The 23443-nt window shown below is 34.7% G+C and overlaps 1 protein-coding gene across 1 annotated transcript in view; it reads left to right on the plus strand.

The window, feature by feature from the left end:
- MALRD1 (MAM and LDL receptor class A domain containing 1) overlaps positions 1 to 23443 on the plus strand; it is a 243159-nt gene that overhangs the window by 102414 nt on the left and 117302 nt on the right. The window contains exons 24-25 of the mRNA XM_025895435.1: positions 268 to 515; positions 3599 to 3896. Coding sequence (XP_025751220.1) covers positions 268 to 515; positions 3599 to 3896 — 546 coding nt within the window. The remainder of the gene's footprint in view (positions 1 to 267; positions 516 to 3598; positions 3897 to 23443) is intronic.

Below are 23443 nucleotides of genomic sequence, written 5' to 3' on the forward strand. Positions count from 1 at the left end.
ACCTCCTGATGTGACTTGAAGCCATTTCTCCTCATCCTATCCCTTGTTATTTTGGAGACCCTCACCTCACTACAGTCTCCTTTCCTGTAGTTTTCAAGAGCAATAAGGTTGCCCCGAGCCTCCTTTTCTCCAGGCTGAACAACCACAGCTTCCTCAGCCACTCCTTATCAGACTTGTGCTCCAGACCCTTCACCAGGGTACAGTATATGTATCTAATTACATTCCAAAATAAAAATCTCTTCTCATGTGTGTGCGAATGTCTTTCAGGTACATCTATTGGGCATTGCAATTTTGAGTTTGATCTTTGTGGATGGAAGCAAGAGGAAAATGATGATTTTGACTGGAACCTGAGAACTAGCAGTACATCAAAATTGGGCACTGGACCAGCTACTGATCATACACTGCAAGAGCCATCTGGTCATTATATTTTTATAAAGAGTTCATTTTTTCAGCTGCCAGGACAGAAAGCTAGGATTTCCAGTCCTGTCCTAAGCAGAAGGAATAAAAACTGCAAGGTACACGAGGGTGGGGTATTACCAGGAATAAAGAATTTGATTTCTAGATTGCATCAAAATAGTACTCATAAAATTAATAAAGTGATCACTGAAATAATTCCTCTGAAACAGTCAGTCCTATTTATGACATTATATAGTGCTTTTTGAAGGTTCTGACCAGTGATGAAACTTACTTTGCATTTGACCGAGCAAAGTGAAATTTCTGGTAAATGATATTGTATTAATGAAAAAAAATTATTTCAAGACCCAGCGCTTCATCTTAGCAGATCAGAGAGTCCCTTAAAGTACTTTACTCCTTGCTATGTGTTACTAGTGGAGCAAATGTTACACCATATATTACAATAGACTTATGGGATCTTAGGCCCTTTCAGATCAATGGAAAATGCACATTTACATCAATGGGATAAGTTTTATGTAGAGAAAACAAATATACATCAGAAACTATAAAGGGACATACACGAACAAAAATCTTTTGTCTGTATACAAGACTTTCACAAACAAAGCTTCGTCTTCAAAAGAATAGAAATCCAAGCAAAATAGCCTAAGTAGAAAGTAAGACTATGTCAAAATATATCTGCAAAAGAAAAAGAATTCTGCATCAAAGCATCAGTGATAAGTAATTATATTATCTGGAAACTTCAACCCATAAGAAAATCATATATTTATATATTTATATATTTATATATTATTGTGGAGTAATACAAAAGTTGTGTTAAAAAATAACCCTTATGTACCTTTTTTGAATTATTATTCACTGCAGAACATTGTGTAGAGATACCAGCCTGGTACTTCTGGTGTCTCTATAAGGAGTGCTTCTTCAAGCCAGTGTTGAAGCACCATTGTTGCAGACTGTGGTACCAAAAGAGATGGTGTTGAAAAAAAGTCTTAAATTTAATTGTAATTAGTACCAGAAACATTTAGTATACCTTGTGATTCTGAGGGAATTTAAGAATATTAATAGAAAGCATGAATGATGTCATTAATATCAGCAATTTCTTTATGTTATGTTAGTAGGAAGCATTTCATAGTTGTATGTTTTTGCAAATATTATATTTTCTGTAAATTTTTGAATTGTAATCTTTCCAATTTATTTCAGTATGAAAAAAGTATTTACAAATGGGACCAGTTGTTATAATTCTTTCAAAACTCTATAATAAATTCTCCAGGATAAACCTGAAAATATTAAGTAGCCAACTGTTGAATGACAACATCCAGAGAGACTTGTAGAACTAAGACTAGAGAGCTAGCCTATGTCCTGATGAAAAGCAAATAAGTATGGGAATGAATATTTCACATGAATTCAAGTTTGAATAATGTGGGGCCCCAGCCATGAAAGGACTTGGATATATGCTTAAAACTAAATTTGAGTATAGCTGTTAGCAAGATGATATTACTCCTACATGATATATCTTGAAATGATGTAATAGAACAGAAGTTCTATTACAATCAACATACTGCAATAGACAGTATGTTCACTCTAATATATAAAATCATTCAGTGTAATTGAGATAAGTGTATTGCAGGTAAATGTGAAGTACAGAAAGAAATATTTAGGGTCAGGGAAGAGGGATGGAGTATAATTCAATTACCATAAAAGAAAGGAAAATATACAAAATACAGTCTGGTAATTTTGAAAAGAACTATAGTCAGTCAGGAGTTGTGTGGTGGGAAACTATGAAAATATCTGCTCAGAATTTAATGACAGAAAGCAAACAAAATTCAGCAGTGGTAAAAAGAAAGAGATTAATCCTAAAAAAAAATGTGAAAACATTATATTATCTAAAGATATACACATATATTGAAAGAAAAGCCTCATTTAAAGGAGGATTTCAAGAGAAATAGAGTAATCACAGGACAGGAAAATGTCAGGTGAGTATAAATATTTCCAAGTAAGAAAACTGACTTATAAAAATTAGATTTGACTACATTGCACAGGAGATATTCTAAAAGTAAACACAGTAAAACTTTCAAAAGAATTGGAACACAAAGCCCTGGGTGGTTTTGCTAATCAATAATTAAAGGAAATAAATTAAATAGAAATGTAGGGGATTTTTTTAAATAGTATATTTATGCAATGCAATAGACTGCAGAAGCCTATAAATTCTATAGCACCAGGTAACACAAAGAGACATGGCTTTACATCTGCATTACAGATATCATAATATCTGCTATTATGTTTTTATAGCTGTAATAAGTAAGTTAAGATTTTTCATACTTCAAGGCTTGTGCCATGCATTATACTGGGAAGAAATTTGGGCTACAGACATGTGATATGATATATATTGCATGATAGCGTATATGATAACATATATGATAGCATGAATTACCTTCTTTCAGGATCTTACATGATTTTTGGAAATATTCTTATCTTTTTCAGAAACAAGATAATGAACTAGATTAAGCATTAATTTGACTAAACACAAGTATTCCTTTGTTGCTTTTGAACTGGAAATAACTTAGAGTGTAATTAATGGTGAAGAATTTTCACAGCGATTTGTTTTATTTTCTGCATTTATTTGGTGTTACTTTTGTGCTTCATAATTTGTTTTCCTCATTCTAATTAAAAATAAATAAATCACTGTTTTCTAATCCAAGTACATCTTATATCTTATTTTAGATTTTTTTTTTCGTTTGTGCATTTAGAAGATTTGCTCCCATTATAGATTAGGTTATTTTCTAATTACACACTCTATAATCTGGCACAAACACATCTATAACCAGATAATTGTTCAGTAAACTGAGTTGTTTCCCATATTGTAAATGGCACTACTCTATTCCTCTGTTTCTTTATTAAGTATTTTAATTCATTTACATTTACATGCAATAGTTATTCAAAGGGATGAAAGATCAACTGTTGAGTATTTTAGTGCTGGCTTCAAAGTTTGACTTATGGAATAGTTCAAAAATTGCCACTAGTAAGTCTTTTTCTGTGCATTTTAATTAAATTGTTTTTCAATCAATAAAATTAAGGGATATTGTGAATGCAACCAGTAATGCTCAGTTTAAGAGTTAGTGTAAATACAAGAGCAGAATGTGTCTGAAGTCGCCTATTCCATAGTTGATACTCTTGTTCTTGCTTACAGATAATTTTCTATTACCATATGTACGGAGCTCACATTGGATCATTGATTGTCTACCAAAGAACTACATTAAAACATGAAAGAATTCTTCTCAATCTTACCGGAAACCAGGGAAATTTCTGGCAGCGCAAGGCTCTGACGCTGGCTGGAAATGGAAACGAAGATTTTCAAGTTATCTTTGAAGGGATAGCTGGAAACGGTCCCAAAGATGGCATAGCACTCGATGACCTTACATTTTCCAAGGAGTGCTTACCATTGCAGGAGTTTTTACCAGCAGAACCCACAAAGCTGCCTCCAACAGGTAGGTTCTTGCTGTGGACAGTCTAGGTAAGTCTAGAAAGAAGGAATAGCAGCAATGCTTTTATTTCTTTGTCTCTTCTTCAAAAGAGAAATAGAATAAAGACATGTAGAAACGAAAATGCTTTTAGGCAACCCATGAAATTCTAATAAAAATATGTTATGAAGTAATTATGAAGTAATTTTTTGAGTACTGATTTAACACCTGTGAAGCTTCTTGTCTGGTGATATTTACTTAGACAATATCCTGGTTAATTTAGTAGGATTTATTTTTCAATAGTTTTAAAATGTAGTTATTGTAAAACAAAGAACTGAATGGGAAAAAGCCAATATGGATAGTTTACAATAAGGACAAGAAACTTTAATATTTTGGCTGGTGGGAATTGCTATTGATACTGTTTAGACACCACATCCATCTTCCTGTGTGGTGTGGTGCAATTATTTGCACCATCCTCACTTACTACTCAAGGGAAATAAGATTCAGCAAACACCAGAAATAATAAAGTTCTGATGGGGATGGATCCCAATAACACCAAGGTAAGAGCTACTCATGAAAGCACTGATGTTTTTCATTACCATTATTTGCTTGGACACAAATGATGAAGGAGAAACTCTTTTTGACAGAACAGGACCAATATTTTTTCCTCCTTCCACATTTATCACAGAGCTACTCAAATGTAAACCCCTGAAGTGGAATTTAGGAGATGCATTTTTTTCCTGGGCCTAGTACAAATTTCCTGCATGGCTGCAGAGAGTCATTTTATCTCACTTCTCTGTGTTTCTGATCAATAAAATAAAGTTAATATTTCCCAATGTCATGGACTACCAGGAGAATGAATCATTAATTTATGTGAGATACTTTGCTTTGTTACTGCTGCTAATGGGTAGCCTTCCCCTTTAGGATATCATTAAACACTGCTCAGGCATTGAGAAATAACACTGATGAGACTGCATCAAACCCAACAAATTACACTGTACTTCACACACAAGATAAGCAGAAAAGATACAAGCAAAAGTTCTAGGCATCTCTCTGATAAAGTGCCAGTTACAGTACATAGTATTGTGTTCCTACTTCTGCTAAACAAGTCACAGGAATTTACTGCAAATGAGATTGCTATTTTAAAGTTCAGCTTTATATGAACATTAAGAGGAACACTAACCAAGATTTCTAATTCTTTATTTTTGTTGTATTCAGTCTCTATCCTCTTAATGGTAGATGCAAGCCCCTGTGGCAATGTTAGAAGCTTTAAAAGCTTTGGTTTTGATAGTAAAGGATGTTCCAAACCACTTTTATTATATATATAATAAAAAAGCTACTAAAATCTCAGGAAAGAGCCACCAGAGACTGATTTCTTGGTGTATCTCATCTAAGATGTACTTTGTGAACTTTGTAGATTCACAACACTTTGAGGTAATGGTGTAAATTCATCCTTATGGTGAACCATTTTTTCTATATCAACAAATTTCTCTTGTCCGGGATAAGAGTTTACATCAGTCACTGAGAGGTTCAACTTACAGCTAACATTTAGCAGTGATATCTGTTTGGATCATTGCTCAAAAAGTGTGCTTACAAACCAGAGCATACCTACAGAAATGCTCTGAACAGTGACAAAATGCATGCTGGAAGTTGTGAAAAGTGCTCTGCAATGCAACTTTTTTAACTAGAACCAACTAGAGTGACCGTGATGATCAGCTGCAAAAATGCAGACTCTTAGACTTATCTGCTTATATGCAAAGGAAAGTTTAGCCAAAAGTGAAAGATTTTTTTATCCATTTATCAAATTTTTTCAAGTTTCTGAGGATGATGAACATCATCCTCAGGTGATCTGTTCCTTTCTTGTCTCCAACTAGGGAGAATGGTTGTTAAGCTAAAATATTTCCTCTCCAAGAGAGAGATTTGTAGTTTTTGAGGTCTATTCTAATACAATTCGTTTTTAATGTCTTTTTTTTTTTGTAAATTATCTTCATAACACACACAGCAAGGGAGAATCTAATGAATCTTATTGAACAATATTGCTGTGTAAGACAAATATACTAAGGAGGTCTGTGCTTGTTATTTCTGCACATAGAGAAATGGATGTTGGCAATGGAAGTTGTGCAGAGACTAAATAGAATTGAGTTATTAACTTTTCCCATCTGTGACAGAGATTCTCACTGTTCAGGAGGATTGTTCCCTGACTCTCTATATAAACACTTTGAAGTTCTACACATTAACAAAAATATATTCTAAGGTGGTTATTTCTTTCAGAAAAGCATACAATAATGTTTAAAGGCTGAAAGTAATCACCGGACAGCTAGAAAAAATATTTTTGAAAGTTAGCATAGTCATTTTCTGTAAACTGATAGGTTATTGTAGACTGTCCTCATGATGTTGCTTAGCAACAGCAAAGCTGAAGTGGAAAGCCTCTGAGAGCCACTTAAATTGCTGGGCCTGAGAAACAATAAATATCATTTTAGCCTGGCCCTTATCAACTTTTCACTGTATGAACAGTGATGCATGGGGGAACATCAGTTTTTGCTCATGTCCCACAATCGTACCACGTGTAGGAAAATACAAAGACAGTTTTGTTCTGACAGTGCTATTTGTGCCTGTTGCTGTGTCTCTGCAGTGGGGTAAGATTCTTGAGCTAGATTTTGCTCTGTGTGAAGGGCTACCTGTATCCACACCTGCCCAGGGGCAGACCCTAGTCACACTGAACTTCATAAAAGTTGCAGTTGTTTCTGTATTGGGTTTGCGTGGCAAGCTTTTGGGCTGGGAGGAGGGCTGCAGGGGTGACTTCTGTGAGAAGCTGCCAGAAGCTTCCCTCTGTCTGACAGAGCCAAAGCCAGCCAGCTCCAAGATGGACCTGCCGCTGGCCAGGGCTAAGGCCATCAGTAATGGTGGCAGTACCTCTGCATTAACACACCTGAGAAGGGGAAAAGTTGTGGGTGGAGAGAGGAGTGAGAATACGTGAGAGGAACAGTTTTGCTGACACCAGGGTCAGGGAAGAAGGACTGAGAGCAGGTGCTCCAGGTGCTGGAGTAGATTCCCCAGCAGCCTATGGTGAATACCATGGTGTGGTAGGCTGTCCCGCTGCAGACCATGGAGGTCAATGGTGGAACAGTTATCCACAAGTTATCCATGAGTCATATTTTATACTTATAGTCTCTTTCACAAGAGACACCACAGATTTGGCAACAACTTACATGTCCTCCAAATTTGCTTGTCCTCTCTTATTGCCATCCTTTCTCTCCTGCACTGTTGTTACTGACTATAAAAATGGCACATCCCTCCATCAGAATTTCTGTTCCTGTCTCTGTACCATTTACCTGAGAATACAACAGCTGTCAAGGGCTGCTGATCAGATTAGCAGGCTACAATAAAGAAAAGCTATTCCCAGAGACTAGAGAACTGTTCTCTGCTCACTTCAGTTTTGTAGAGAAGACAGTTATTTTCAAAAAATTAAAAGCAAGTCACTGAAGTGTTGCATATGTCTTTCAAAACACAGGAATATTCACAGAGGACCACATCAAGGTCCGTTTTACTTGATATCCTGTCTCTACTGCTGTCAGTGAGATGCTGAACGTATATGATGCTTCCTCCTAATGTTTCTAATATTTCCTTTTTAGGAGACCTTATGAACCAAATGTGGTCTTGTATATGTAGTAAACCTTAATGTATTTGCCTTCTGTGTAGAGTCTGGTTTCCCTGGGAACACATTCAGCCCCTTTCTCATTTTTGGCAGCACATTGTACAGTTTTGCCACTTGCTGAGAAGGCAACTCTATTTACACCCTGTCTCCTTTGGCTGAAAATGGTGAACAACAGTCAAACACACCTACTCCAGATTGTTCTCTTTGCACTCATTGCTCCTTAAGCAACGTTATACATGAAAGGAGTTGCAGCTTATTTCTTACATGGAAACTATTCCATATGTTTTCCTTTCTCTCACTTTTTAAAAAATCTACTATACTCTTTCAGGATTATAAAATCAGCTCTGTGTAGAGCATTTAGGAAATGAATGATCAATGGAATAATACCGTAACAAAATTATTCTTTCTCTCTTTTCTCTCTTTCCTGATAAATCCTAAAGCCTTGTTTGTTTTGTCCTTTTTGAACACTGGGCTTTTGTGTTCCTGGAGCTATTTCAGTACTCTGCTCTGTCAGTACTCTTTAGGAGTGGAAATGATAGGATCCCACCACCTCTATGTGAAGACAGATTGTGTTATTTTGTGTAACTCAAGGTCTCATTTCATTGCCAGTCACTCAGGATGCAATTAATTTGCTTAACTGTGGCTGTTTTTCTCCATTGTAGTTGTATAAAATAACTGACACACCTGTTGGGGTTGGATGTTACAGGGATTCTAGGAAAGCCAAATGTCCTGCAATGCAAGCTGATATCAGGAAGGTTGCCCAGTTTATAACTAGCAGTGGGAGCAGTCACATTAAGCAAATTAATTTTCATAAAATGCTTTTCCTATTATTTATAGTTATTCCTAGCTTATGTCACCCTGAATAACTTCACATTGTCATTGTTTCTTAACTCATTACTCATGCACTTTCCTTGTCTTTTATAAGTGCTAAAGAACACAGTCTTGCTATGTTTTTCTGTTCTTTGCTTAGTTTTTTGTTTGTTTTGGTTACTGGGGGTGTTTTTTTGTGCCAGACTGATTTTTTAATCATTTTAGCACAAAAGTCCAATTCACAAAAAAAAAAAATTAAAATTTATAGAATTCATCAGCAACATAATTAAAATAAATATAAGCAAAGTAATAGAATTATCATAAAATCAGATTTGCCAAAAATATTTTCATTTGAAATATTGCTCAAAAGTTTAGTGTACTCTAAAGGCCAAAGGGTATTCCTTGTATCACTCTTTTGCAGTTATAACTAGATCTATAAAAATTTGCAGACACATAAACAGAAATAACCTTGGCAGTTATTGTAACTAATATATAATTACAAGAACTTTCACATTTTATGCTTCAGTGCATAATGTGATCTTATACTGAAAGGAGTAAAAATATCTTTTTATGGAAATCTAATTGAATAACAAAGCATTTAGAGCTTTCTTTGAAACAACCAGAATCAACCACTAACTGTGAGAACAGCACGTGAAACAAATAAAGTAGAATGTCTAAAGCATTTAAAAACAGTTCTAGAAAAAGAGAAACAAAGCAAAAAATGAAACTGAAACCAAGCCAACAGACAAATAAATGAAAAAACCCAAAACAACTACAGCAAAAGCCAAAACACAAACCCACAGTCCTCTATAAAGAGGACTCATAATTTCTTTTGGAAGATTGGCTATATCTATATAGCTGCCTTAATTGCGTGAAGCAAGTTGTGAATTTTTTTTATTCATTAGTATCTGAAGAGAAACAGACTCAGATGTATCTAGAATGAAATTCCATGCAAGTGGCAATTTTCATTTTCACCTATATAATAATACAAAAAGTTTATAATTGTAGCCTAGACTTTTAAAACTAAGAATTGACAGGTTTAATTTTTTCTCTCTCCTTTCTGGTACAGGACACAATTACTTCCGTAATTTTCAGAAAAATGGTGGAAATACAATAGAATATGTAGATCGGTTTAGTAGCTTGATATAAAGCTACTAATTTTGGATATAAAATAATCATGCATACAGATGAATTCAATTCAACTTCTACATATATTTTCTGGGTGTTATAATAAAAATTATCCTTTTATTGACAGTGAAGGAGAAAAATACATATCCCGGATTTTCATGTTGCATTTTCTGGTTCTGTGAAGCTTTCTCCAGTTAAATTTCTAGTCCACGTAATTGTAATTGCTGTACTTTATCAATTTAATTGGAAATATTGCCCTTGCACCACCTTTATCATTCCACAGTTTCTTCATTTTGTTTGTTGATAGCTAGGACTTTGATCTACCTCATTTTATTTTGAGTTCTAGCATTACCAGGTTGTATGAGGATTTAAAAGCAATGTGCCCATTTGCTAAACTAAAAAAGAAAATTCCATTTATTTGTACTGGTCTAATTTACAAAACAATGACAGAAATCTGATACCCATTGTAAATTTAAAGCTACATTGATGTTAAAAATATTTTTTAGGATACATTTTTGTCCACAACCAACTACCATATTTGAACAAAAATGAAGTACAGATAATTTGCAGGCATTTCTCATAATTAATTAAAATTTTATGGCAAAGAAACAATTTTTTTCCCTAGGCATTCCCAGACCTAATACCTTGAAAGTGAATTAAAGCTCAACAATTCTTTGGATCAGCAGTCAGAGCCTGGGCTGGGCCCATAGCTGATTACAATTCTAGAAACTGGACCACGGAATGTGATTAATGTCATCTCAGAACATGATTAATGTCATCGAAGGTCCTTGGAAGTAGGACACTGTCAGCACTTGTTTTTCTGTTTTGCAGAACAGTTTAACATGTTCAAAACTTTCCTCAGCTCTTGGGTCTCCACAGACTTGCTTCTGAGTAAGGTGTCGCAGAGCAGACATCTAAATAAGTAAGAGGTCAGGAGAAACAAATTTGCTCACACATTCCCTTATGTGTTACATATTCCACGTTAAGGGCTGGCCTCTGATTGGGTGAACTGAGAACATGAAAGCTCTAACCCTACTTTGCATTCCAAGAACTAACAAACAAATTACTCTTACTTCAGTGTAATTATTGCTTTTCTTTTTCTCACACACCTAAAAGTAGAGAAATAATGTTGCAGTACAGCGTGTTCTCAGAAATATCAAGTGTTTTTACTATTAAGTCTCGCAACAGCAAAAATTATCTGAAAAAAAAGTTATATTTCACAGTATCTAGTCCTATTTTACTGTCAGTGCAGTACAACTTTGCTGGGCATTTTGAATTGTCTAGACATCCTGGAACAAAATTTCCATGTGTGGTTAAACCTGAAAGCACCTGTGTGCTTCTTTATTCTGCCTGTCTAACTGTAGGAAACAAACTGTAACTTTAATGTTTTTTCAGCACATACTTATCAATAGTCTCTTCAGGTTACATTTTACTTTTTTAGTTATGGTGTTGCATTTTCAATATGGCATACAGTAGACAAAAACCATGTTATTTTTCATAAGATATTTGTAAATTGTATTTGAAAGTTCAGTTTATACATTATGATTTACAAAGCCAATTTGAGGCAATTCACTGCACAACTTCATTTTCATTCTCTGATTTATTTTGTTCTCAGACTTGTCAACAGAATATGACTTCCAAGTAGAATGATACTGGAAGTTGCACAAGTTACCTAACTATCACAAAATGTGCCTGGATGCTGTTTAGTGTTAGGATAAACAAAGTTAACAACCAAAGAAGTGGTAAAAAGACTGTTAAATGTCAAACTTTGTAAAGCATTCCTGACTGTGGAAGGACCACCATTGTTTTATGCTTAAAAGTCAGAACACCTCACATGACTTAGACAAGGAGAAGAAATTAAAGAAATAGAAATTAAAAAAAAATGCTTTTTTGATGATTGGAAACTTCCAACTATCTAGCATACAAGCAAAGATTGTGTCACCAATAATCACGGAAGTTGTCCTCTAGCAAAAAAAATGATGGGAAGTTGTTGACTGAGGCTTCATGGTCTTCACCAAGCAGAGAGGAAAAAAAAATAGCTGATTTTCCTCTCCAACTAGACTGGAGAGGGAACATGTCAGTGAACTGAAGAAAACAAAGATTCTTTTCTCCACCTTTCTTTTTAATAAACACTTCTTTCTTTGAGGAAAGTCCTTACTATTTCTGTGCTGCATTATTAGTTGTCTGAGTAAAAAATAAATGTGAGGGGAAGAGGAGAGACAAATTAGAATATCTTCATTGGCATATAATCATTAGGTAAAGTAAATTCAAATTTTATGAAACTTATCTAAGACTTGAAATATTTAGAGTGGGATTCAGCTCCAAGTTAAGACTGAAATCAGGTGTCATGTACTCCAGACGTGTCAGATATCTAAACCGCAGTTATTGTAAATGTTATTGGTCTTTTGCTGCCCAGATGCTTGACACAACTGAATAACACATGAGAAGTACTCATTGTTTGTTATGCAGCAGGGTGTCTAAGAAATCCTGACAGTGCTGACAGATGTATAACAGCAGATATGGAAAGTATGTGCCTTCAGGTGGTGATAAGGACACATTCTGCAATGCTATGTGGGTGGGCAATCAATTAAAATTCTAGGTTTCTACTTTAGCATAATGGGATCATTCTTTGCAGTCCAATGATTGTTACCAACCAGAATCCCATCAATTTTAAGGGCAACTTGGACACTTAGCTTGTCTACATCTAAACATACTAGTATATGTCTCTGTGAGCTGAATACCACCTAAGTTTTTAGTTTAGGACTCTTTTAAACTCATTAGTTCTATTTTCATCATCTCTTACAGGCCTCTCTCTTTTCCTGGATTAGTTAAGATTTGCTTTACATGTGATGGCAGTGCATCATGTCCTCTGTCTGCTTTAAAATATATATATTCTTCAGTTTTAGATAAAAGAAGCTTATGCAAAGTAAATGCTTATCTATAACAACTTTTTGTGTCAAAATTTGACAGAATAGTTCCTCATTTAACAAATTGCTATTTGATTTTTTTAAAAAAGAGAAATATGACATTCATAAACAGAAACGTCTATAGCCATGTGGCTATTTAACAGCCAATTATCAAGTAAAAATAGACACACTAACGCTGCTGATGCTTTTGAGAACGCACGCAGGATCACTCTCGAGGAGAAAAGACAACACAGAAAGAATCGTGTCTTGCAGAATTTACCACCTAAGGAGTCTTTCTGCTGTGCCTTCTGCAATCGGACGTGTCTATCTCATATTGGCCTTTTTAGCCACCAACGCACTTGTAACAAATATGGGTAGAGCCCTTCCCAAATCTTCATTCACGAAGCCTAGCCATGATCAAGTAAAAATTAACTATTTGTTTCTTGAGGTTAAAAGGAACACACCCTGTACACCAGACCAGGAGTTATGTCTACTCTGTCCCTTCCAATGGAGACTGTACTTTTGGCTTTCCCCTGTGTATCTAAAGATACAATCCTAGAGTAAGTACTGATGTCTAATTATCAAACTGTTTGAGAATAAATTTGGGAAACAGGTTTGAAATAACTCTTCTTGGGACATTTTGTCATTTTTCTTGCTTCTGCAAAAAACCTCAATGGCACACACAGAAAGGCTCTGTGCAAGCAGAATGTTTGCTCTAAAGAAAGTATTTTCCTACTGAGAAAATGAGTAACGGCTACACCAGTCCCCTTTCGCGTGACAATATCAATAGCAAATTATAATTATTCCATGTTCAGAAACTCAGGAATGATTTTGATCTTAAGCTTTTAAGCCTGCTTGCCGAGTATTCATAAATCTGAACACAAATGTTTTAGTGGGATAGACAAAACCTAACAATTAGAATGCTAGATAGCAAGTTACTTTTTCTAGTGATCAGGAATAATCAGTAACTGATACAGAAAACAAAAAATCACTATCCAAGAGAGAAACTATTGTTATTCATAAATATTTTTTATAATAAAATAACAAATCCTTGATAAATAGTATCTTAAGCTAAAGTCTTACCTCTTTCTCTATATATAAGAAGGAAAAGATCCTTTCTATAGCAGAACTATTGCTGCACTGTTGTGCCAAGCAGGGACACAGATAGATTCATACACATCCTACAACTTACTTCCTTTGGAATCAATTTCTGTGACCCTGCATAGTGACTTTTAGGAGATGTATATATATATATATATGCATTCAAATGTAAATGCCCAAGAGAACTACTTCCAACTAGATGCTATACATTCATCAAAAAGCTATTCCAGTCATGAGCTAAAGTGCCAAGGCTGCTATAACACAGCTTTACTACAGTTCTTTACTTCTGTCCCTGGAGAATATCCCAGGATATTGAAACTCTAGGTTTTGAGAGAATATTTACCTGTTAATGGAGATAAAGATTTTCAAGAGCTGAAATGGTTAATTTGAGTGCTTGTTTAACCAGGCCAGTATTCAGTATTCTGGTGCATACAAAACACGATCTACCAATGTATGAAGCTGGAAAGACTCAGAGATTTACTTTAGATTAAAAAAAAAAATTCAATTTGGATGCCCACCCTCAAGTTTCTGAGAACTATATGTCACAAAGCAGACATGACACAGGAAAAATCTTTCTTGTGGTTTTGTATTTTGAAATTGTCAAAGCTTCAAAAGAGGATTATGTAAGAAAGTTTTCAGCTTCTATTGGACTTTGAGATGAAGGTTTGAGCTAGGTTAATATGAAGGGTTTGAGCAGTATTGTTTTTTGGGTTTCTGGTATGTTTCTACTTCTGTATTTCCTTTACCTTCTCTTCCAAGGGAAGGAAAGCTGAATGGCAGAGCTTACATAGAGATCAGTGTATCTGAAGTGGCCATGAATAAATTTAGGCTAGATGCTAAAAGGGTTCCTTATCTGAAAACCTGAAAATAGCATTTCAGTAACAGCAGTGGAGAAAGGTACTGATTGAATTGAACACAGAGAAATTGCTTGAGGTCGTTGCCTTTCATAAAAGTGAAATAGACCTAGTGATTTGAGCAATTCCTTTTAAAACCCCAGTTCCTGTGAAGTGGCATAAAACAATTTCATCAGGGCTCTCTTTTTAACCGAGAACTATTCTTCTGTTCCCATGTTCAGACACTTACTAAGCAGATGTGTTACTATTTGCTTACCTCAAAGTGCACTGATAAATGTGAACACATGCTGAATGGAGGTACAGTTAATAAAGTTATTATTGCTTTGGGGAATAAATGATTGTTCTGGATTGGAATAATGTTAATCGAGGATAACAAAAAAAAATGCATTGATCTTAATTGTTCAGACTGTCTGGAAAAAAGATAAGGAACTGAACTACTTAATATCACTAGGAGATATTAACAATATGACATTAGAGCATAGCAGTTCCAAATGTAATTGTTGCTTACAGAACCTCACCTCAAAGGACTTATGGCAACTTTATGGGTATAGTGTTAATATTTTTCTTTCTGAGAAAGAGAGAATCTTGGGGTTTTTTTGCCTGAGAAGGACTGTAACACAGAGAAAAGGCAAAAGCTGATCATATTAGAAGCTATGTTTCTTTATAATACCGAGTGATTAAAGAGTTTGTTGGTATCTTTCTCCTCCATCTAGCAAAAGATATTTTTCATTTTCCTGTTGACCCCTTCAGTGGAGGCTCAAAGGTGTGTGGAAGGCTGTTCAAGACATCAATAAAATCTTTTAATCATCATGTCCTCTTCAGCTCACTATAGCATTCTGTCTAATACAGATAGAAAGTTTTGTAATAAAGTGTAAATACATCAGTCCTGAAACTTATTCCTTCTGAGCAATGACAGATGACGATTCATAGGGGTCATGAGATTCAATTTAATCAGTTTTGGATGTTTTTAGTTTCTCCTACACCTGACTCTTACTCAAGTTATTTCTAAAGAATATAACTTAAGAATACTATAGAATAAATGTTTAAATGCTGTAATTGCTTGCAGAAATTATGTTTCTTGCATCTTTTTCACACTTCCATCCCATCTGTACATAACTGAGAATACTCCAAAGCAGTTTCCTTTGTAATTTACATTTGTATTGTCGAATCACAGAATACACTGAATTGGAAGGGACCCACAAAGACCATCAAGTCTAACCCTTAGCCCTGCACGGAACCATCCCCAAGAGTCACACCATGTGCCTGAGAGGATCATCTACATGCTTCTTGAACTCTGTCACATTTGGTGCTGTGATCACTTCCCTGGGGAGCCAGTTCCAGTGCCCAACCACCCTCTGGGGGAAGAACCTTTTCCTAATATGCAACCTAAACCTCCCCTGACACAACTTCAGGCCATTCCCTCAGGTCCTGTCACTATTCATTGCAGAGAAGTGATCAGTGCCTGTCCCTCCTCTTCCCCTCGTGAGGAAGTTGTAACTGCAGTGAGGTCTCCCCTCAGTCTCCTCCAGGCTGCATGGACCAAGTGACCTCAGCTGCTGGAATGTTAATACAGACGACTTAAGGGAGCAGACTGACATTTGTAAATAGTGGAGCTGCCCAAATGATAATAGATAGACATTATGAGGTGGTCCAGTAATGGATTTAATTTGGCATAAGACTGTTCAGGATTCAAAAGTGAAGATAAGACAAAGATGTATAACTTGGCAAAGAAAATGTCAGTTCATGGAAGAGACATCTGAGCTCTTATGGACATATAATAAATACAAAGACTATTTACTGCTTAAGCCATGGTTTTTTATACCTTTGTTTGGCAGAGAAGGATTTCTAACCATATTTTTGTTCATGCTTTCAGCTGTGGAAACAGCTCTTCTCAGGTTCTGGGCCTCCATGTCCACTATCTTCTCTACCTAGGTCAGATCTGACCAGCACAGTGTCCTGCCCTCTGATCTCAGAGTCAGGTCTGTGACTGTAAATGAGAACTGATTGGTCAGGCTTTGAGTAGGATTTCAGGGAAGCATATTCCAGCTGTCAAATTTACTGAGCACAGTACAGCAGCTCTGGGAAGTTGTACAAAGGGAATTTATCACTGCACAGCTTCCACTATATACTTTGGGCAACAGCTTGGAGTGTGGTGAAGAATATGAAAGGAACCTATGTTCCAGTGCAGCCAGTGAAGATCTCTTCTCATTCAGACTGAGGTATAACATCATCAAATGCTTTCAGTTCAGTCTACCCAACTTTCCTTTGATCTCCTTGTAGAAATTCCCTTCTGGTATACCTCAGCTATTCAGAGTTTGTGCAACCCATTCCTCATATTCAAACTGTTCTGATTTATGGGTTTCTGCTTTACTTCAAGACATCTTTTAGATTCAATCTCCAGATTTTTCTCCCATCAGAAAAGCAGGAGGTGAAACCACTGACCAGAGCCTGCACTAGGCACCATGAAATGCAAATGCCACACCTTCTTCCACCCTCCAGACAGTCAGATAACAACAGGACCATTAAACTGGAGGTCACAGAGAAACCACTTGTGGTTCTAAGGTAGAGATGTCACCAATTATGCACCAGTCCAGGCTTTCAGATAAATGTAATAGTTTTTTAATCTGCTTCAGGCAAGATGTTGATGTACAGTCATACATTTTATGTTAGCTGTTGAGTTGTACTTCTAAAGGCCATGCTACAGCTTTTCAACATATTTTTAGATTGTGGACTTTATACCTTAGGAATCTTTCTATGTCTTTGCTAAGGAGTTAATTAGTAAATATTTAGGTTTCATTTATTTATGTTTTTTTTCTAAGAATAAACTCAGGTGAACTTAAGAATTAAGAATTAAGCATTTCATGTTAGTTAGTATTAATTTTCCTCACTGTAGTAGATGCATATGATGATTACTATTTTTTCTGAAAAAGCTTTGCTTAAAAACTATATGTGGATTACTTTTCTCTTTGTCCATCCTCAAAAAGATAGGCTATAAATTTCAACTTGGCTTTGGAAAGGGAATATTCTATATAAGAACTGATACATCAAGTGAATGTCCTGTTACACCAGTTTTCCTTGTCTGTCCTTTTCTTTATGTTGGAGACATAAACCACCTGCTTAGGACTGGAATAATAATGTTAACATGTATTGTATCTTGTTTCAGTTTTCTGGCAAGGAACAAACTGGTCTTGATGCTATTACAATCTGTCAGTGAATCCAGGTCTAGGTCTCTTCTTATTCTGCATGGGAATTTCCCACCTGAAGAGATTAACTAAAAATTTCCTTTTAAGTGGACCTACTAGAATGATTTAGAGAATAAACAGGTGTAGAATTACTTGAGTGATGTGGAAAGTATGCATTACTTTTACTACTGACAGTATTAGTATACAAGTTATGTAAGAATAAATGAGTTAAAAAGACCTAACACCTCCTTCTCTAATCAAAACCTGGGGGTTTTATTTCTTTTTAGTGAATGCACATTCACATGCATCTAAGCACTTGAGAATGAAGCTTTTTTTCTTTACAGCGTTGTCTTTAGCCTATAGTATATGCTATGCCTATAGTATATGCAGTAAACTTGGTCTGAAGAGGCTACTCAAATTCTCCAGAAATTCTGGTAAACTTAATTAAAGCAAAACACCATGTTAGGACCCATTGACTGGGTCACAGATTGGGTATGTGTTATAGTGTATTGAGCAACTGATAAAAGCCCATACTTTTCTAATAAAAAACTACAAACAAACAGAACAAAGAAGGTTCTTCAGTGCTCTGTTGTGGACAGAGACAATAACATTGAACAGTAATAGGCTACCTTGCAGTTTGTGTTTTTGATTCTTAGTGTTTCTGAGGTTGAATATTACAGGATCTGATTACAAGAAAAGAGTTCTCTTGTGTTTGTATGTGGACATAGACAACATGAGGAATCAGCTGAGGATGCTTTGGTTGTTGTTGAAGTCTTCTTCTGCTCTTTGTAATGGTAGTAACTTAGAAGGTTAACAGTTTCTTCTAAAAGTCCATTTTGTAAATTAAATGAAGCTGTTGTATTTTTAAACTTTCAGTTGCTCATGATACAAATCAATATGTCAAAGTACTTGAAAGGCTTATGAAACCAAATGTTTGTACTCAATCCTAGAAAAAAAGGGTTATTTCAAAACCAACCAACCAACCAAAACAAAAAAAAAACCAAAAACCAAAAACAAACAAATAAACAGAAAACCAAAACAACAAAAACAACAACAACAAAAAAAACACTAAGGCTGATAAAGTGTAATAGTTTTTAAATCTTCTTTTTTCCCCCAACACTTCAACCTCTGAAAGTCTTTAAAAATTCTTGTAACTTCTAAAGCTTTGCTTTTGAAATGAGATAAATTTTTCACTTTCCTGCACCACCAAGTCAGTATTACTATGCATCATCAACAGTGATGAAAGCACTTTACTCTGTGTCCTTGGGTTATACTGGTGAGATATTAGGGGAAAGACGTTCTTGTTAACAAATTATTTTTTTTTAAGGACACATAGATTTCAGTCATACAGTAATGTCAACTCAGAGCAGGAATGATAATGGAGTAATTGTTGCAGGGAACAAGCTCAGAGATCTAAATTATCCAGAGAGCCCCTATCCCTGGGATGTCACACTCTTAGCCTGCTGATTAATTACTCTGGCCTCTATGTCAGATTATGGTTCTACAGGAGCTCTAGCTTTGATTTAGGAGCTTCTAGTTATGTGAATGTAAATAAAATCTTCTGAAAATATTTTGAAACAGATCTAGCTTTTCATGCCCACCAATAGGTTATTCTGATAATTCTGATAATTGTAAACTGTCCCATTCATTAATTATGGATGTTGATAAGATTAATTATAATAAATTTAAGAAGAACAAGTTTAATGACTTTTAGAATATCCTTATCATCAATCTGTTTCCTGTTGTTCCAAAACATGAATTACCTTCCTAGTGATTTTAAAGCAATGTTGATATACAATAAAAACTAATAAACAAACAAGTTTAAATTATGAGATTAACTGTTAAATGCTCATAACTAGTCATAACTAGTGTAATCCCATATGTAGTCGTAGAATCATAGAATTCTTAAGGCTGAAAAAGATCTCTAAGACTATCAAGTCCAACTCTTACAATCATATTTTTGCAAATTTCTAGAAGTTCTTTATCAGTTTAGTTATCATATTTAAATTACTTCTAATAAGCAAAGATATTTAAAGGACCAGCTTCAAGAAGATTGAAATCTATTGGAGAGATCTTAGATTTTCCTCTCTATTTTGCAGGTACTATAGGCATGGACAAATGCTTAGTTTATCTGTTATAAATTCCCAAAATCTTATAAGCAAATTATATATTATATGCAAATTAAGGTTAATAATTAATATTTAATTTAACCTCCTATATAACACTAACTATGTTTTCATCTAGAGCTTTCCTTGATTTGTCAAATAATTTTAGTTTAAACTAAAACATATCTCTTGGGAAGAAAATCGGTATCTATTTAAAGCCTTTAACTGATAAAGTATTTATCACAGTCTTTGGTTATCTATTCAATGGTTAATTGCTCAACCATTTAATTTTAATTTGCACTTCAGTAACTTCAGTTTTCCAACATGTAATGATGGGCTTTTTTGTATAAAATTAGAGTTTTCTGCTATCACTGTTTGTCTACTTACAGGTAATTACAGAACATGATCAATAACATGATCTAGTTATTTCTTAATCTTGTCTCTAATAAATTACATTAATTGGGCTCTATGTGGTCACTCAATGTAAAAGTGTAATGAGAAAACTCCTTCAGGAATCTTTCATGGCCAATCCAACAAATATGACACAATTTGTTTTCATCAATACCGAATGTAAATGAAAGGGTTATATACTCAGATATGAGTCCAAACACCTGTGAGAACCTGTAGTGGATTTTGAGGGTAAAGTGATACGTGGAATTTAAAAAAAACCAAACAACAACAACAAAACAAACAAACAAACAAGCAAACAAAAAAACCAACAAAAAAACCCACAAAAAACCACAAAAAAACCCAACAAACTGCCCTATATCTAATATCTATTATATACATAAAAGGAAGGATGAATGATTCTTATCCTGAAATGAAGGGAAAACTAAATATTATGAAGGAAACAAACAACTGATAAAGGATTTGGATGGTAAAAAAAATAGGTATGTGAAGTATCTGAACAGAGATATAGGAAGACCACCTGAAGATCTTCAGAACTTTTAAGTGATATTGGAAAACATTAAGTCCTTCTCAAATGTCTCCATCTTCTAAGGCGAAAGAAAATAATAAATAATGTGCATCGTCTTAGCATATATTAATGGAGTTAATATATTTTAGAGATTTAAAATATTATTTTTATTTATTTTAACAGAGGAGGTAAACATGCAATAAAATTATTACTCTGATATAGGGTGATATAAAATATTAATTATCTCATAGAAAAACCTTGTTTTGAAGCAGGCTATGGTTTCAAAGATTAAAGAATTTTTTCACATTTGGATTTACTCCTTTAAGAAAACAACTGTTCTTACCAGAGTTTGAAGATTACTTAAGTGACACACATAGAGCCTGTTTCTTAATAGGAATATATTTTCTATAATTTATTGCTGTTCTGCTTCAGTGGTACAAGCTATATACCATGTTAACTTTATCCGAAGTTCATTGATATAGAAGATAAGCCATATTTCAGTTCTGTTACTAACTTTATTTTCTCTCTTGATATTTGCCGACACTTTTTTTTTTTTCAAAATACATTCAAGAGTATTTCTTAATAAAATAAAGAGATTCACCTTTGTCCTAACTACATATTTTTAGATATAAGTGTTCCACCTGTTGATTTTGCTCAGGGTATATAAAACAAGGGGATTATTGACTGGTGTAGCAGTTTTCCTCTGTTGTGTAAATCCTCCTCAGTTCAAAGATTATTGATCTGAAAGACATTAGGAGCCCCTTTGGACTTACTGCAGCCTAATTTGATGCAGTTACCACACAAAAAGTCTACTTGCTAATAATCTTCAAGATTGGAGGAAAATCCGATCTTCTCTGATTGCAGGAAAAACTTACTGAACTTTGTTAAGTTCCTCTCAATTAAATATCTCTCTCATACCCACAAGAATCTATATAACAGAATGTTTGAATAGTTAGGATTGAGAAAAAGTAGGGAGGAAAGGAAGAGAGTTCTAAAAAAACCCTTTTCATATAGATTCAGGGTTGGTTTTTGGGGGAGGTTTGTTTGTTTGGAGTTCTGGGTGTTTTGTTTTTGGTGTTTTTTGCTACAGTTATAAAGCCTTATAAAGTAATGTCACTTAAAGAGAAGCCATACTATGGAAGCACATCCAGAAACAAGTCACGTTACGGACTGAGTTAGGCAGTGTAATATCATTCATTACACATGCTTGAAAAGATTCATTCATGCCAGGATTCAAGATGGATTTTTTTGTTTTTCCTCAGGGAACAAAGACTTCCACTTTTCAACTTTTTTTTTTTTCCAACCTGAAATTGGAAGTAATGCTACAAAGGGACCTCAAAATGCAATAGTTATTGCAATTATTGATCTTTGAACTGCAAGGAATAGTATTTCAAGGCATAAACTACATCCTGAAATTTAAATCCCTAGTTTGCTGACAAAATAAGTGTGTTGCTAAATTCTTGCTGCAATCACATAAAAGAATGTAGGATTATAATAAATAGCTCCTACAAGTATATGTCATTTAACTTAAGCAGCAATTTTACAACACAACTCTGTCACCCTTTTGGAAACAGGAGAGATGATTGAAAATCTGAAGCAGATTGATAAAGGTTTCTGACAGACACTGGCTGATTCATTGATACAATTGCACCATTCTTTTAACCAGAACCATTTTCACAGATTGTGTCCTAATAAAAAACCACTGATGATTTCATAAACTTGTAACTGTGGACTTCGAATAAGTCTTTTTCTTTTAGTCAGAGATTACCTGTTTTTCTTGCCTCCAGGTCTGGAGACTTTTGCCTGATGTTCTTGACTTTCAATGAGTATCACATTTTTATTCTAGTTTGCTTCTTTCTGTTCAGATATTTTTCCTCCTTTCTCTGAGCAAGTGCTAAAAGCCAAATCATGCACACTCTTCTGGAGCAAACGTGATACATATTTTTATGTTACTAAGTAATCAGGAATTAAAAATTAATATTTTCCCTAGAAAATTTGCTAGATATTTCTATGGTATTCTCATATTTATTTGTATTTTTATTAATTTTTAATAAGTATTGTGTTAGGAGGTTTTTTACTTTAAAAAAAAAGGTTAACACTTGTATTCTTTAGCTAACATCTAGAAATTCAAGATTTGTTTTCACTTTACCGAAAGCCTACACCAAAGGGGTCTGGAACGTTTTTTCACTTTGTTTGGGGTATTTGTTATTTAGAGTCTGGCTTAAACAAAAGCCTAGGGACAGAGGTTGCCAAATGAATACCCCATCTCTTATTCTCTTTTTATTAATAAATCAGTTTTTCTGATCTCTTAATAAAATCCAACCTTATGTGAATTTCATTTAACTCCATCAGGACCTCCTTGAAATTAATACAGTGGCAATGGAAACAAGTTTTTAGCACCATGTGATTTTCGGTAGCCATTAACTCACATTCTCCCCACACTTGTACACCTTTCATATATGTGCATATTCTAATTTTATTTCTGTTGAGCTAATATATTTCTAGTCCTAAATAAAATTATGCTTGTTTATTTATCTGGGGAAGAGCAGAATGTACAAAGTAAATGGGTAGGGCTACATTTAAGAATTTTGGGTCTTTTTTCTTGATTATAGAATGTAGTGAAGGGGCTGTGTTTTATCCAGAGTCCTGCAGAAACTGATCTGAAATGAAAACATGAAACTTGGAAATGGATCCTGTGATCTGAGTCTTACAATCTTTAGACTGTACAATAGTAGAATTACCCCTGAATAATACCAGGAATACTGCACAAAGAGGACACCATCAACCCACTGAACTTGTCAGGAAAAAAATAAGTCCATTAAAAGGCAAACCTCTCTAGTTAAAATAGAAAAGTTTTTTCTTCCAAATTAGAGCTCTTAAAGTAGGCTGAACTTTGCAGCTGAAATGAAATGATTTA

Source organism: Manacus vitellinus, unplaced genomic scaffold (assembly GCF_001715985.3).
Source record: "Manacus vitellinus isolate BGI_N305 unplaced genomic scaffold, ASM171598v3 scaffold_3_pilon, whole genome shotgun sequence".
Lineage (NCBI taxonomy): Eukaryota > Metazoa > Chordata > Aves > Passeriformes > Pipridae > Manacus > Manacus vitellinus.